This window comes from Lissotriton helveticus, chromosome 8, assembly GCF_964261635.1.
Source record: "Lissotriton helveticus chromosome 8, aLisHel1.1, whole genome shotgun sequence".
In the NCBI taxonomy this organism is placed as follows: domain Eukaryota; kingdom Metazoa; phylum Chordata; class Amphibia; order Caudata; family Salamandridae; genus Lissotriton; species Lissotriton helveticus.
In genome coordinates this window covers 210,250,053-210,264,630 of record NC_136069.1, presented here as the reverse complement: position 1 = coordinate 210,264,630, position 14,578 = coordinate 210,250,053, and the positions used below count along the sequence as shown (strand labels likewise).

Genomic DNA, 14,578 nt, shown 5'->3' with positions numbered 1-14,578 from the left:
GGACGCACAGTCCTCTCGCGGTTTACCCTCTTTATGTATTGGGACGATTATCGCCAGGGAGATGTCGGGGGGGGGGAGCCCCCCCTCCTGGAAGGCCCCAGCAAAGAGACCCTTCAAGCCGTTCGGTCCCGGTGTTTTACCCGGTCTCAATCTGGCTAAGGCTCCCGATATGTCATCTACTGTAATTTCAGCCTCCAATGCCAGAAGGGCCTCAGGAGACAGCAGGGGCAGGTCCGTCTGCGCCATATATTGTAGAGCCTCCTCACATGTCCCCAGATCCCCGGCCGCGTAGAAGAGTTCATAATGTGTAGCGAATGTCTTAGCAATTTGTGCATCGGAATTAACCAGCGTCCCATCTGAATTCCTAATGTGTTCCACCCATCTAGCCGCACGCTCCTTTTTACTTAGCCACGCTAGTAGTTTGCCTGACTTATCCCCCACGTCATAGAGGCGGTGGAGGGTGGCCTGGGATTGAGTTCTGGCCTCTTTAGTCACCAATTCCCTATATTGTTTCTGGGTATCAATCAATCTTCTAAGAGTCCCAGCATTTTTCGAACTCTGGTATTCCCTCTCTAGGCCCAGGATAGTCTGTTCCAGTGCGGCAACCTCAGATTGGAGTTTTCTTCTCTCCTCACCCAATCTACTTTGTATTCTATCCCGCATTACTGGCTTCAGAGCTTCCCAGAAGGTGACCCCCGACTCCACTGTTCCCTCATTTTCAGCAACATAGACCTTTATATCTGCTCTCAGGCCTCTCAGAATAGTCGCATTTTGAAGATCCCAGGCTGCGAGGCGCCAAGTGGTCCCCACAGTACCCCGAGTTTATCCCACCCTTACTAACAATGGGGAATGGTCAGAGATGCCCCTAGCTTTATAGTCTGCCGTGTCGTCCACTGTCAAGTACTGTCTAGACATAAATATATAGTCTAATCTCGAGAATACCTTATGTGCTCCTGAGTAGTATGAGTATGCCGTCTGAGTAGGATGCAACCATCTCCAGACGTCCGTGAGCCCTATATTGGCAATCTGTTGGGAGAGGGTGGTCCGGTTCCCTCCCCTAGCCGCTGTCCCAGATCGGTCCTGCCCTATATCCATTACGTCGTTGAAATCTCCTCCTAAGATTTGAATGGTGTCAGCTGTTTCCAGGAGTATGTGAGCGAGAGCCTGCAACTTGGGTGGTGCATATACTGATATGATCGTGTACGTGCGTCTATTCCATGCCCCCTGGACCCCCACATATGTCCCCAAAGGATCTATCCAGTTGCGGGTAGTGCTGAATTGGGTAGTTTTCTTTATAAGGACAGCTAGCCCTCTCGAATCAGACATGTAGCCGCATGCGCCAGTACTTTGTGGCGACCCCTGGCTATGAAGGCACAGCTAGTCCCCTTAAGATGGGTTTCCTGCAGGAGAGTGATATCCGGATCTAGTCTTTTAAGGTAGGAGTTCACTAGACCTCTTTTAATTTTAGAACCCAACCCGTTCACATTCCACGACAGGACACTAACCCCCCTATCGCTCTCCGGTGACGTAGCTACAGCACTTGCCATTCGAGATGTGGATACTTCAGTGTGGTCGGCCTCTGGTGTGGATGTATAGTGTGAAGCACTGAGGCACATGACTGCATTATTCCGACTGCTTCCCCCTCCCCCCAACTCACCCCCCCAACTGAACTGTGCCACAACCCCCAAACCCCCACCCCCTCCCCACCTTTCCCCCCCTTCCGTTCCATCAGTATAACAGGTAACCTACTGGACTTTCAGGAGGTGAAGGTCTATCGCCCTCCCAGTGTAGAACGCCAACTAAGCTATCTTTAAGGCTCTATCTGAGCAACCCAAGGAGCTCTCCGTATCTTGACTATCAAGTGGATAAAAGCACAGAGCTCCCCGTAACGGGCAAACAGCTAGAAAGAACCCAAGAAGCCAACAGTAGTAGGACAAGTCTAAGCAAAAGGGGGTAAGCGGTTGTAACTTGCGTGCCCCCATAGCGATGTGCTGTCGGTCCGGATATCAGTTCCATTCTTCATCAGGATTGTGAGTCTTGTGTCTCAATGTCCGGTTCCTCCGGTGTGCCGGACGTTCCCTGTTCCAGTTCTCGGATTGCAGTGACTAGAGGATGTAAGGATTGTTCCGTCAGTTCTTCTCCATCCGATATACGACCACCCGTGTCGTCGTCCGCCTCCAATCCATTGTGATTCGCCAGGCAACTAAACCTGGATCCCGGTGCTGCCGTTTTCTCTGCAGGCGTTGGTAGATGCAGCCCCCCACGTCCCGACCCGGAGGGATCAGGATACGGGGACGTGTGCGAATGCCTTCAGGACCTCGGCACCTGGGACCTTTGGGTCTTAGGAGGGCTTCTCCGGAAACTGGCGGCCGCCATTTCAGATCGAATCCTGCGTCCCTCGGCCTCGCGCAAGGGCGGGCGTTCTTCCAGCCAGTGCCAAGCCTCCTCCGGTCGATTGAAGAAGTGAGTCTTGCCTTTAAAAATTACTTTCAATTTCGCCGGGAAGAGCAGCATGTAGGATATGTGTAGATCGCGCAATTTCGCTTTCACTGAGTCATAAGAGCGTCTTTGTTTCTGTACCTCTTGGCTGTAATCTGGGAAGATCATGATATTCGTGTTTTCCAGTCGAATTTCACCCTTCTTTCTGGCTTCTCTCAATATGAGGTCTCTGTCTGCAAAGTTAAGGAAACGTGCGATGATCGGTCGCGGTCGCGCTACCTCCGGTGGCTTCACCAGCAGAGCCCTGTGTGCCCTTTCTATGACAAAGCAGTTTGAGAATGTGGCCTGCGGGAAGGTTGTCGTGAGCCAGGATTGTAAATAAGTCGCCACGTTCGTCCCCTCGATTCCTTCTCTAAAGCCCACGAAGCGCAGGTTGTTGCGTCTCGCCCTGCTTTCCGCATCATCCACCCTCCATAGCAGTTGTCTGTGAGATGCCTGAAGTTCCGCCATGTCTTTTCGGAGGGTGGAGAGGGAGTCCTCTGCTTCACCGATCCGAGTCTCCGCCGTCGTCACCCTCTCCTTGAGGTTCCGAAAGTCTTGGCGCAGCAGTAGGACCTCTGAGCCGACCTCGCCTATTTTGACTTCCAGCGCTGCTCTAGAGTCCTGTATGTCCGTCCTAGAGGCTTGGATCGCCCCCAGCAGCATGGCAGTGTCGGTGCGTGCGGCCGGCGCCGGCGGGATCACCTCCCTCTGTGCACGTGTCGTAGTTTTCGATGGTTTCCTGTCGTGCGGTTCTTGCCACCGGATCGCTTTTCCCCATGGCGCCTCCTGACTCTGGGTAGTAGTACTGTGAAGGATACTTTCCTGTCTGTTCTAGCCCGGAGGGCCTCCACGGAGAAGCAAGTGTGGGCGGAGGGTCCGAGGAACCGCAGCGGGAATCGCGGATCTCAGTTGTGGAGGTCGCGGTATGCAGTCGGGCCACACCAGGTATCAGGGCTCGCAGTCGCGAGCAGGATCGCAGCCCAAGTTCGTATTAAATTAGGAAGACCACCGAAGATCTCAAACAGTACGGGGTCAATGGTGCCCACCCCGCGGGGTCAGTGGTCGTCCACACTCTCCTGGTAGGCGTTGGTGGGGGCTCTCAGGCAGCCCACGCCGCAATCGCCACGCAAATCATCCCTGGTACAATTGGAACTCCCATCCGGTCCTCGGGTCGTTCCGGGGGAGAGCGAGTGAGCAGTGAAGGCAGGGAGGGCCGGGGCTCCAAGTGCACCACCACCTTCACGATGCAGAACTCGAATAGGAGTGCGGTGGGGCCCTCGCGCCAGGGGGAGTCTCCTCAAACGATCTCACCGCCAGGACGCCCCGTGTGTCCAGTGATCCCCAGGCCGTTGTTCACCGCGGCGGCGTGCGAGGACCGCAGCCAGGCAGGTAGTCCGTGTCCGGGAGTCCGCCGTCAGGTCCTCCAAAAGCGCGGCTCTCTGTCTTCGGCCACCCGACCCTCGGCAGAGCCTCTCTCAGGCTGCGCCGCCCCCCGCCACGGCACCTCCCTGGTCAAGATGGGCTGCACCGGCGGAGTCCGCTCGGCGATCCCCTTCCTCTGGCGCCCCCGGTCCCCGGGGCCCGATCAACTCCTCCGCGGCAGTCCCCCCGGGGTCCCCGCCTGACCCGATGCAGGTCTCAGCTCAGGTGCCGGTTGAAGGCCGGGCGTCTGCCCGGCTCCCGCAGCCACAGATCACCTCCGGCCAGAATCCACCGGGGGGGAGGGCCCCGCCACCGCCAGCAATCCTTACCCTGCGAGCCTCAATTAGAAGGGCGCACCGGCCGGCACAGGTCCCTTTTCCGGGGAAGAGTCACTCTCGGTCCGCCAGGACTCGTCCGGCCGGCATCTTGGTTGAGAAAGTTTCTCGCCACCAACTCCTCTGCGACAGCTATCTGCTCACCTCCCACAGGATTTAGTGTTTTCCGAGCTCCGCAGGTACAGCGACAGTTCCGGTTTTTTATTTGCAGTTTTTTGTGAAGTTTGGAGTACGTTTTATGACGGATTTAATGCAGGACATCGGGAGCTTCTCAGAGACACGTCTTACCCGGCCATGCTGTTGGCCACGCCCCCCTACACTGGGGCATTTTGATATGACACGACTAACGTATATTAAAACGGATACTAGTAATGTGGGCATAGGTGCAGTGCTAACGCAGGTCAAGAACAACAAAGGAGTTTGTGGTGGGTTTTGCATCCAGGAGACTGTAGGGGGCAGAAAATTAATATTCTGTGATTGAGAGGGATGCACTGGCCTGTTTTGGGCATATTAACCATTTTAGATTCTATGTGTGGGGTATACCTTTCAAAGTGTAGACGGATCACAAACTGCTGACTATTTTTTCAAAGGTGGAAGAGGCCTGGAAGGGAATGTTACACTGCAAATTTCGAGATGATTGTTATCAATGATGGAATATCATTTTGAAGTGGAGTTTGTGAGGGAAAGTAAAAATGTGGTGGAAGATTATTTGTCAAGGATGCTGGTAGGGGTATAGGAAGTTGTGGATGAAGTGTGTATTAGGAAAGTAGCGACAAAAATGAAAGAGTGGAATGCTGCAAATGCATGGTAATGAGGGATGTCGAGGAGAGAGTTGTGTGTAGCTATAAGGTGGAAAGTGAGATTAGCACATATGTGGAGTATTTTGTAATAATGGATGAATTAAGCATAGTTGATGGGAAATTAATAAGAAATTAGTTGGTTCCCCAAGTGGTATTCAAATGCACATGTGAGATTGCACATGAAGAGCATCTTGGATGTGGGGTGATGAAAAGGAAGGTGAGACATTCGTTCTGGTGGCCTGGAATGGATAAGGATATTGAGGAAAAGGTGAAAAATTGAGTTGCATGTGTCAACAGTGACGAGACTAAAATTGTGAGACACGAAGCCCCCTATGCTGGAGAGAGTGTGGCTTGGTGGGTACCCTGATCCATCTGCTGTGGGAATGCCCTCAACTTTCGAACTACTGGAAGCAGGTATTAGGTGATATTGATGCCCACTTTGACACCCAAATACCTCGCTTCCCTGCTTACCTGCTTACACCCTTTTGGGTCTCCCTAATCCTCTTTCCGCTCAGAACACGGAGGGGCAGGCAGATAACACTAACGCTTGGGGCTGCTTTACAAAATATTCTATCCCATTGGGGGACGACCACCTCGCCCACATATCTCGGGTGGCTCCATAGACTGGGGCACATTCTTGGGATGGAGAGAATTTATCTCTCACTTTCCAATCCAAGGGCCTCATTCTAGGGTCTCTGGAAACCTTTCTTGGCGTTGCTACCTCGGATTTTCAAGAACTTACCTGCCCGAGATACCTGAGACTGCTGCGTTTAACCGATCCACCACAAACTGTGCCATCGGATGAGATGAAACACTAACAGGCATAGGCTACATAGAGACAGAAATCCCAGGCCGCAGGGCGAGCTGGAGGACACTTATTGTAAACGCATTATGCCTCAAAGAGAGGGGAGGGATTGGGTGGGGGTCTTTTGTTTCATGTTATACTTTCTTTACGCAAGCCTGCATTATGGGGCACATAGCAATATCAACAGAGTGAATCGTAACTTTGTATGTTGTATGTTAAACCTAAAATCAATAAAGAAATTTAAACATAAAAGGTGGGATACATCTGCCACTCTCAGATAGTTTAGAATCACCCTCAGCCTTTATGATTCCTCCCTTTCACCTTTTGTTGTCTTTTATATGTTTTCAAACTACTTCCCTGCCCAACTACTTTTCTCCAAATATTTTTTCAGATCATTTGATCCAAAGGTATTTTCGTTAAGACCAAATAATTAAAACACTCTGTAATATCAAGCAAGATAATCCACTGGAAGGGGGAAGATATTATGCAGCATATAATACTACACAAATCTGTAGGCCAAAGAAGTGTAAAAGTGAAGGAATATGCAAAATGCTTGTTTTGAATCCAAGGTTATTACAGTGTATTAATACTCACACTAGCTCCATCCATTACCAATACAGCTTTTTCAGGAGAGATATGGGAAAGGTAATGTAGGGCTGTATATGCACGCAATCCATCACGAATGGTCCCAGCAGCCTCATGCCACAATATTTTCTCTGGTTTATGAACTTTACAAAAAAAAAAAAAAGAGGAAGAAAGAAACAAAATTCAAAGAGCTGGTAAAATTGTATGAAATGGATAATTTATATATTTTTTTAAATCCAGACACATTTGTCTAGCCTGCAATTAATTTTAATTGAAAAGTTCAGTCATGTTACATAGTAAAACAATGCCACTATATATATATATATTTACATTAAAACATATATTTAGTTATTTCACTGTGTTGAAGCAAATATGTGCCAGTCATCTTTCCAAATGTTTGCACTTACCTTCTGCAAACATGTCTGGAATAAACACTGGGACATTTGTACCATGTGACAAGACTGGGTATAACATATATAAAATATATATATTATATATATATATATATATATATATATATATATATATATATATGAAAAAAGCAGCACTCCCCGCAAATAAGGAAGGAGAAGAGGCCACGCGAGGGAACAATGTAGGAGCCGTTTTTATTGACAGACAGCGTAGCAAGATGCATTTCGGCAATGAGCCTTCTTCGGTTGCTGTTGCTGACACGTGATGACCCCACCTGCATTTTCGAAATGTCCAGTACCACCCTCATTGGAAGGTAAGTAAGCCACCGCCCCCAAGTCACATGTTGATTCTACCATGGTGGCGCAAAATGAAACTTCAACTCCCAGAAGACAGTGCGGCTGGAGAGTATTGCAGGGGACGGCAGACAGGATTAGAGGAAAAAATGCAGTGATGAAATGAGGAAAAAACGTAAAATAAAAGTCTTGTGCACTCCTACACGTCCCTCTCAGTTCAAGCCTCGAGCATAGTGCAGCCCAAAATTAAGCCAAAATGCAGAGCCGAACAAACAGTGCAGTCGACTCCTCGTTAAGTAACAAGCTGCCAGCTGGCAGAAGGCTGAGGCAAACACAAACTTGAGGCGGGCAGAAACTGGTCCGGGAAACGGTAATTATAGATGCTTGGAAAGCAGGCGCCAGCTGATTTCTGCCACTTGAAGAACCGGAGCCTCCAACGCACCTCTGGCATGTGCGTGAATCTAAATGAAAAAAGCAGCACTCCCCGCAAATAAGGAAGGAGAAGAGGCCACGCGAGGGAACAATGTAGGAGCCGTTTTTATTGACAGACAGCGTAGCAAGATGCATTTCGGCAATGAGCCTTCTTCGGTTGCTGTTGCTGGCACGTGATGACCCCACCTGCATTTTCGAAATGTCCAGTACCACCCTCATTGGAAGGTAAGTAAGCCACCGCCCCCAAGTCACATGTTGATTCTACCATGGTGGCGCAAAATGAAACTTCAACTCCCAGAAGACAGTGCGGCTGGAGAGTATTGCAGGGGACGGCAGACAGGATTAGAGGAAAAAATGCAGTGATGAAATGAGGAAAAAACGTAAAATAAAAGTCTTGTGCACTCCTACACGTCCCTCTCAGTTCAAGCCTCGAGCATAGTGCAGCCCAAAATTAAGCCAAAATGCAGAGCCGAACAAACAGTGCAGTCGACTCCTCGTTAAGTAACAAGCTGCCAGCTGGTAGAAGGCTGAGGCAAACACAAACTTGAGGCGGGCAGAAACTGGTCCGGGAAACGGTAATTATAGATGCTTGGAAAGCAGGCGCCAGCTGATTTCTGCCACTTGAAGAACCGGAGCCTCCAACGCACCTCTGGCATGTGCGTGAATCTAAATGAAAAAAGCAGCACTCCCCGCAAATAAGGAAGGAGAAGAGGCCACGCGAGGGAACAATGTAGGAGCCGTTTTTATTGACAGACAGCGTAGCAAGATGCATTTCGGCATTGAGCCTTCTTCGGTTGCTGTTGCTGACACGTGATGACCCCACCTGCATTTTCGAAATGTCCAGTACCACCCTCATTGGAAGGTAAGTAAGCCACCGCCCCCAAGTCACATGTTGATTCTACCATGGTGGCGCAATATATATATATACACACACACGCATTTATTATTTTTTTCACTAAAAAAGAAAGGTTAATGGGATGTTGTGGAAGGTGAACTGACATAACTGCATTTAAAACGTATCATTTTAAACTAACACCACCACTGCAATTCACCTGTCATATTTATTTCAAGTAACTATAGCTTGTGTCCTAAAGTAACTCTAATTTGCATCCCTGTCATGAACCATGTTGTCATCGATGACGTCATTTCAGATTTTGCAATGATCTTATCAATTATGTAATAGAACATGTCATAAGTGATGTAATATGTGAGGTAATTAGCAGTGCATGGGGAGGGTGCGGCTTGAGGCTAGCTGCAGGGCCTGCCCCCAGGGCACTGCATATATGCAACTACCCACAGGCATACAACACCAGGCTGCGCAAGGTGTGGGGTTGGCCACAGGCAACCAAACCCATGTAGCGCACAGCCTTTGTCCGTGCACAGTGTGGGGTTGGATGCAAGCCCTTTTATCTTATGTTGTGCTGATTTATATAACACACTAATTACCCAAGAGAGTATCCAGGGTTGGGGCAGGAATGTAGGCGTGTGATCCCCAAGGTGTTTATAAAAAAGAAATGAAGAGAAGGCTCTAATGTGTTGAGGGTGGTTATTCCATGCCTTGGGTGCAATGAAGGAGAATGAGCGACCTCCAGTTTTGGGTTTGTGGATGTGGGGAGAGTGTGAGGGTGAGAGTGAGGCTGAGCATAGGTGTCTGGTGGGTTGGCGAAAGTGTATGCGGCTGTTCAGGTATTCTGGTCCTGTGTTGTGTAGGGCTTTGTACGTATGCATGAGAAGACTGAATTGGCTGTGCTTGAAGATCTTTTGAATCATGCGTAGCATGTGGAAGACGGATGTGCACAATGCGTTAACTTGAGGCATCATGTTGAGTATGTCGTAGGGTGATCCCTAGATTTCTTGGGTGTAGGTATTAGTCCTAGCTCTGATGGCCACCTGGTGGAGACTCAAGGGGAAGTCTTGTAGCTAAAGACCACTACTTCTGTCTCTCCGGACTTGAGCTTTAGGAAGTTGGTACGCTTCCACTCTGCTACCATGGTCAGGCAGTTAGTTCTGGTTGTGGGGAGAGAGGGTCAGCAGGGTGTCATCCTCATAGGAGATGTTGGTGATGTCATGTGATCAAATGACGTTGACGAGCGCTGTCAAGTATATGCTGAAAAGGGTGAGGCTGAGGAAGGATTCTTGTGGCACTCTGAATATCAGTTTATTGGTCTCTGATGTGAAGAGTGGCAGCCTGAGACTTTGATTCTTACCGTGCGGAAAGAACAGATCAATCGGAGAGCAGATCCTTGTCTGCCAATCTCATGGAGTCTTCTCATGAGGGTGTTGTGGGAGACAGTGTTGAAGGCTGCAGAGAGGTTGAGCAGGATAAAGGCCACAGTTTCTACTCGGTCCAGGATGATTCGAATGCCCTCGGTGGCGGCGATGAGTGCTGTTTCGGTGCAGTGGTTCTTTCTGAATCCTGATTGAGTGTTATCTACAAGATGGTGAAGTTCGAGGTGGGTTGTGAGTTGCTTGTTGATGGCATTTACAATCACTTTAGCTGGCTAGGCGAGCAGGGAGATAGGTCAGAAGTTGCTCAGTTGATTTGGATCGGCTGTGGGCTTCTTGAGGGCGTTGATTTCTTCCTGTTTCCATTAATACCAGAAATTGGTGGACTTGATGGTGGTGATGATGTGGGTCAGATTGGTGCGGATTGGTGATGTTCCCAGGCTATGGTAGCGGTGAGGGCATTGGACCCCTGAGTGGATGGTCTGTATGACTGCTCCTGTGGTGTTTCTGGCAGGTTGTCCATTCAGTCAGCTGCCATCCTGGTTGGTGGTGGGTAGGTTAGCAATGAGTTCTCTGCGGTTGGGTTGGTGTGCGAAGTTGCTATAGATATTTGTAATTTTGCTGTGAAAGAAGTTGGATAGGGTGTTACAGGGTAGTTTGGGGGCAGCAATGTTGCTGACAGTGGCTGAGGGTGCCTAGGGCTGACAGCAAAGTGAAATCCTTGGCAATCAAGACGATCTCCTTGCAGCTCCTAGTGCTTTTTCCTTGGCGTCTCTTATTTGGTGATAGCGGCAGAGTCAGCCTTGTAGGTAGTTGTGTTGGTAGGGTTGTTGCTGGCTCTCTATTTCCTTTCTAACTGTTTGCAGTGCCGTTTGGTGTCTCAGAGGTGTCATGTGTACCAGCTGGCCTGCTTGTTTGATCTATGATACCTGTTGGCTTTGATGGGTGCGAGGGAGTCCACGTAGTTCTTGATCCAGTTGTTGATGTCCTTGTCAAGGTCGACTGTGGGGCAAGGTTGATCCGTGCTGAGGGCGCCGAAACTGCAGCTCCCCTCTCCTGGATGAAAGCCTGACGCGTTTCTGAGCCGTGTTGCTCGTCTTCAAAGGCTCGACCTGGGAAAGCGTTCTAGGGATACACCCACATAATATAAAACTGTACCCAAAGGACAAGGGATACGGACTACATTACCCACAACCCATTAGCGTTATGCTCATTTGAGTACGCCCATCTGGGGGCAGTAAATTGATTAATTATAAATTGGGGGTGTATCCCTAGAACGCAGCCTTTCATCCAGGACAGGGGAGCTGCAGTTGTTGGCGCGCATGAAGGTCCTTTACCCGCTGTTATCGAGGCAGCTGTTCGTGTGCAATCCTGCCTAGTGGGCAATTGGGAGCATTAATTTACACGCGACAGTCTAGCCGCGAGGGTTGCACCACCCCTCAGACGGGGGTAACAGGCTCTGATACACGGAGTCCATGATGTGAAACAGAAGCAAGGGATTAATGGACTTCCTGTTCGCTGAGGCCCATCCATGGGCTTTAAATATAAAACTGTACCCAAAGGACAAGGGATACGGACTACATTACCCACAACCCATTAGCGTTATGCTCATTTGAGTACGCCCATCTGGGGGCAGTAAATTGATTAATTATAAATTGTGGGTGTATCCCTAGAACGCTTTCCCAGGTCGAGCCTCTGAAGACGAGCAACACGGCTCAGAAACGCGTCAGGCTTTCATCCAGGACAGGGGAGCTGCAGTTGTTGGTGTGCATGAAGGACCTTTACCCGCTGTTATCGAGGCAGCTGTTCATGTGCAATCCTGCCTAGTGGGCAATTGGGAGCATTAATTTACACGCGGCAGTCCAGCCGCGAGGGTTGCACCACCCCTCAGACGGGGGTCACGGGCTCTGATACACGGAGTCCACGATGTGAAACAGAAGCAAGGGATTAATGGACTTCCTGTTCGCTGAGGCCCATCTATGGGCTTTACATATAAAAATGTACCCAAAGGACAAGGGATACGGACTACATTACCCACAACCCATTAGCGTTATGCTCATTTGAGTACGCCCATCTGGGGGCAGTAAATTGAATAATTATAAATTGTGGGTGTATCCCTAGAACGCTTTCCCAGGTCGAGCCTCTGAAGACGAGCAACACGGCTCAGAAACGCGTCAGGCTTTCATCCAGGACAGGGGAGCTGCAGTTGTTGGGGCACATGAAGGTCCTTTACCCGCTGTTATCGAGGCAGCTGTTCGTGTGCAATCCTGCCTAGTGGGCAATTGGGAGCATTAATATATATATATATATATATATATATATATATATATATATATATATATATATACACACACACACACACACACACACACACACACATACATACATACATACATACATATATACATATATATATATGTGTGTGTGTGTGTGTGTGTGTGTAAAACAACAAAAGTCGGTGATGTAACAGCGCCATTACCCCATAGCATCTTGGTAGTTGTAGTTCAGTTTTCTTATTCCTGGCCATCCACCCCAGGAGGCAAAGGCCCAGGTGTGAGTTCATGTCTCTGCCTACTAGGTCCGATATGCGACTCACTATTTCTGTCCAGGTCCTCAGAATATCTGGGACTCCAACACCATATGGTAGAAGGACACTTCAAGTTTACCGCACACAGGGCACACCGCCCATGAGCCCGGGAACATACCACTGATACGCCTGCGTAACTAGATATATTGGAAGTAGGTAGTAAAACTGCTAGAGCCTGAATCTAGAGCTACGAGAGATTTGTTAGATGTATCTTTTGGTGACAGACATCTATTTATCCGATATGTCAGTCTGAAAGCACTGGGCCCATTTGGCCCGTACATATTTGGTCTTGCCAGCTGCTCCTACACAACAATTTACAAAACTGCCACAGCTCTGCGCCCTCCCTCATGCGTCAGTAGGGAGCGCAGTACTATGCTCATCGGTGGCTCTACTTGGCCACAGGTGGTGGCCAGCGCATGTATCACTGCAGGGTGAGCCATGAAATGACCCAGTCCAAGCCCATAATTATCAATCATTCGCACAAACGTGCACACTTGGACTTGGTCATAAAGGACCCTTACGTACACAATGCCAGCTCTGGTCCATGAGTGTGTATCAAACGTGATGGCAAGGTCTTTTGTACATAGACCTCACATATCAGGAGTGACACAGAGTAAGGATTGGGGCTGCATCTGACGCAGATGTATTTGGCCCAGCAGTTTTTGTGACCATGTAGACTCTTGGTAGCCACAACTCAGGCGGCCTGCTAGTGAAAAACCACTCTACTATTCTGTCATGCCTAATTGGTCGCTCATTTTACGTACTGGGCTGGCAGGAGTGTGTAACCAACGCATTGGCCACTTCAGTTGTGCTGTTGTGTAATACTATTCATAGTTGGGTGGCCCCAGTCTTCCTTTTTCAAGTAGAAGCTGTGTCTTTTGCAGTGCTACTCTCGTGCACTTGCCCCCTCCGATAAGATCATACAGCTGCATTTGCAATTCTGCGACGGAGTGCATCAGGAAGAAGGAGCGCATCAACAGGACAGGCAGCGCAGAGAACAGATTCAACAGCCATGGAAGGGTAGCAAAAAGGCAATGACTATGTGGCCCACTGGAGAATGGGGCAGCGAGAACAAGAGGGCCAAGGACTTTTTTGAAGTTGCCAGTATCCTACCCAGGTTGTATTTCACTAAGTCATCATTATCATGATAAACGTGTACTCCAAGGTATTTAAACGTATTAGCCGCCCACGTCAGCCCATGGACTTGTCGTGCAATAACGGTATCTTAAGAGGAAAAAGACAGGACTTGGTCCCGTTCACTTTAAATCCTGATTGTTCCTGAGAGCTACCTAGCGCTACCATGAGGCCCAGCACCACGTCGCTGGTCTTGTGCAAAAACACTAGTGCGTCATCCACGTATAGCGATATCAAATGTTATTTGCTTTTGTGGGGGATACTCCACACCAGAGCTCTTTGTTGCAACAAGCTTGCCAGCGGCTCCATGGCCAAGGGAAAAAGGATGGGAGTCAAAGGACAGCCCTGTTGTATGCCACGCACTATTTCAGAATCTGCCGATGTGACCTGCCCAGCAAGGACCCTGGCCAGAGGTTTCGTGTACAGCAACCACACCCATTGCACGTACACCGAGCCAATCCCATAACCTTCAACATCAAGTCAAGGTAGGGTCAACAAAGCGTTTTAAACGCTTTCCCGATGCTGAAGGACACCGCAAATGTATTCCCACCCAGTGTCTCTACCAGATTCATCATAGTGAACAATGTATACACATCGTGAAAGGTGCTCCATGTGACGATAAAACCGTTTTGGACTGCATGAATTAGTGCCGTCAGCAAAGGTAGCAGCCAATTTGCCAGGACGCGGCTCAAGATCTTATAATCTTGATTGTGGCGGGACAGAGGCTGGTCAGAGCGAAAGTCCAATGGGTCCCTCCCCTTCTTAGGGAGCATCACAATCGGGGCCTGGGGGAGTTCTCCTTTGCCAAAGGAGCAAAGGTCCCTGGAGCATAGCCAGTAGTCTGACCTGGGATTGAAGCTGGTGCGCCGAAGAGAAATAGGAATATTGCCTTTTAGTATTAACTTTCCATTGAAAAGGTGTTTTATGGTTTGCTAATACCTTAGAACTTTTTTAACAAACATGCCCGAAATTAGTGCATTCTATGCATGTCAAGTTTAAGGCAGATCTGCGCAGGAAGAGAAAAGGTAAAAGTTAAGGTCAGAAAAGTTGAGTTCCCCATGCAAGAT

At 49.1% G+C, this 14,578-nt stretch overlaps 1 protein-coding gene across 2 annotated transcripts in view; it reads right to left on the bottom strand.

The window, feature by feature from the left end:
* The window catches only part of CRYZL1 (crystallin zeta like 1), a 269,330-nt gene that overhangs the window by 65,722 nt on the left and 189,030 nt on the right, over positions 1-14,578 (bottom strand). For both annotated transcript variants that reach the window (XM_078656942.1, XM_078656941.1), the window contains exon 7: positions 6,438-6,571. In XM_078656942.1, the coding sequence (XP_078513068.1) occupies positions 6,438-6,571 (134 nt within the window). The remainder of the gene's footprint in view (positions 1-6,437; positions 6,572-14,578) is intronic.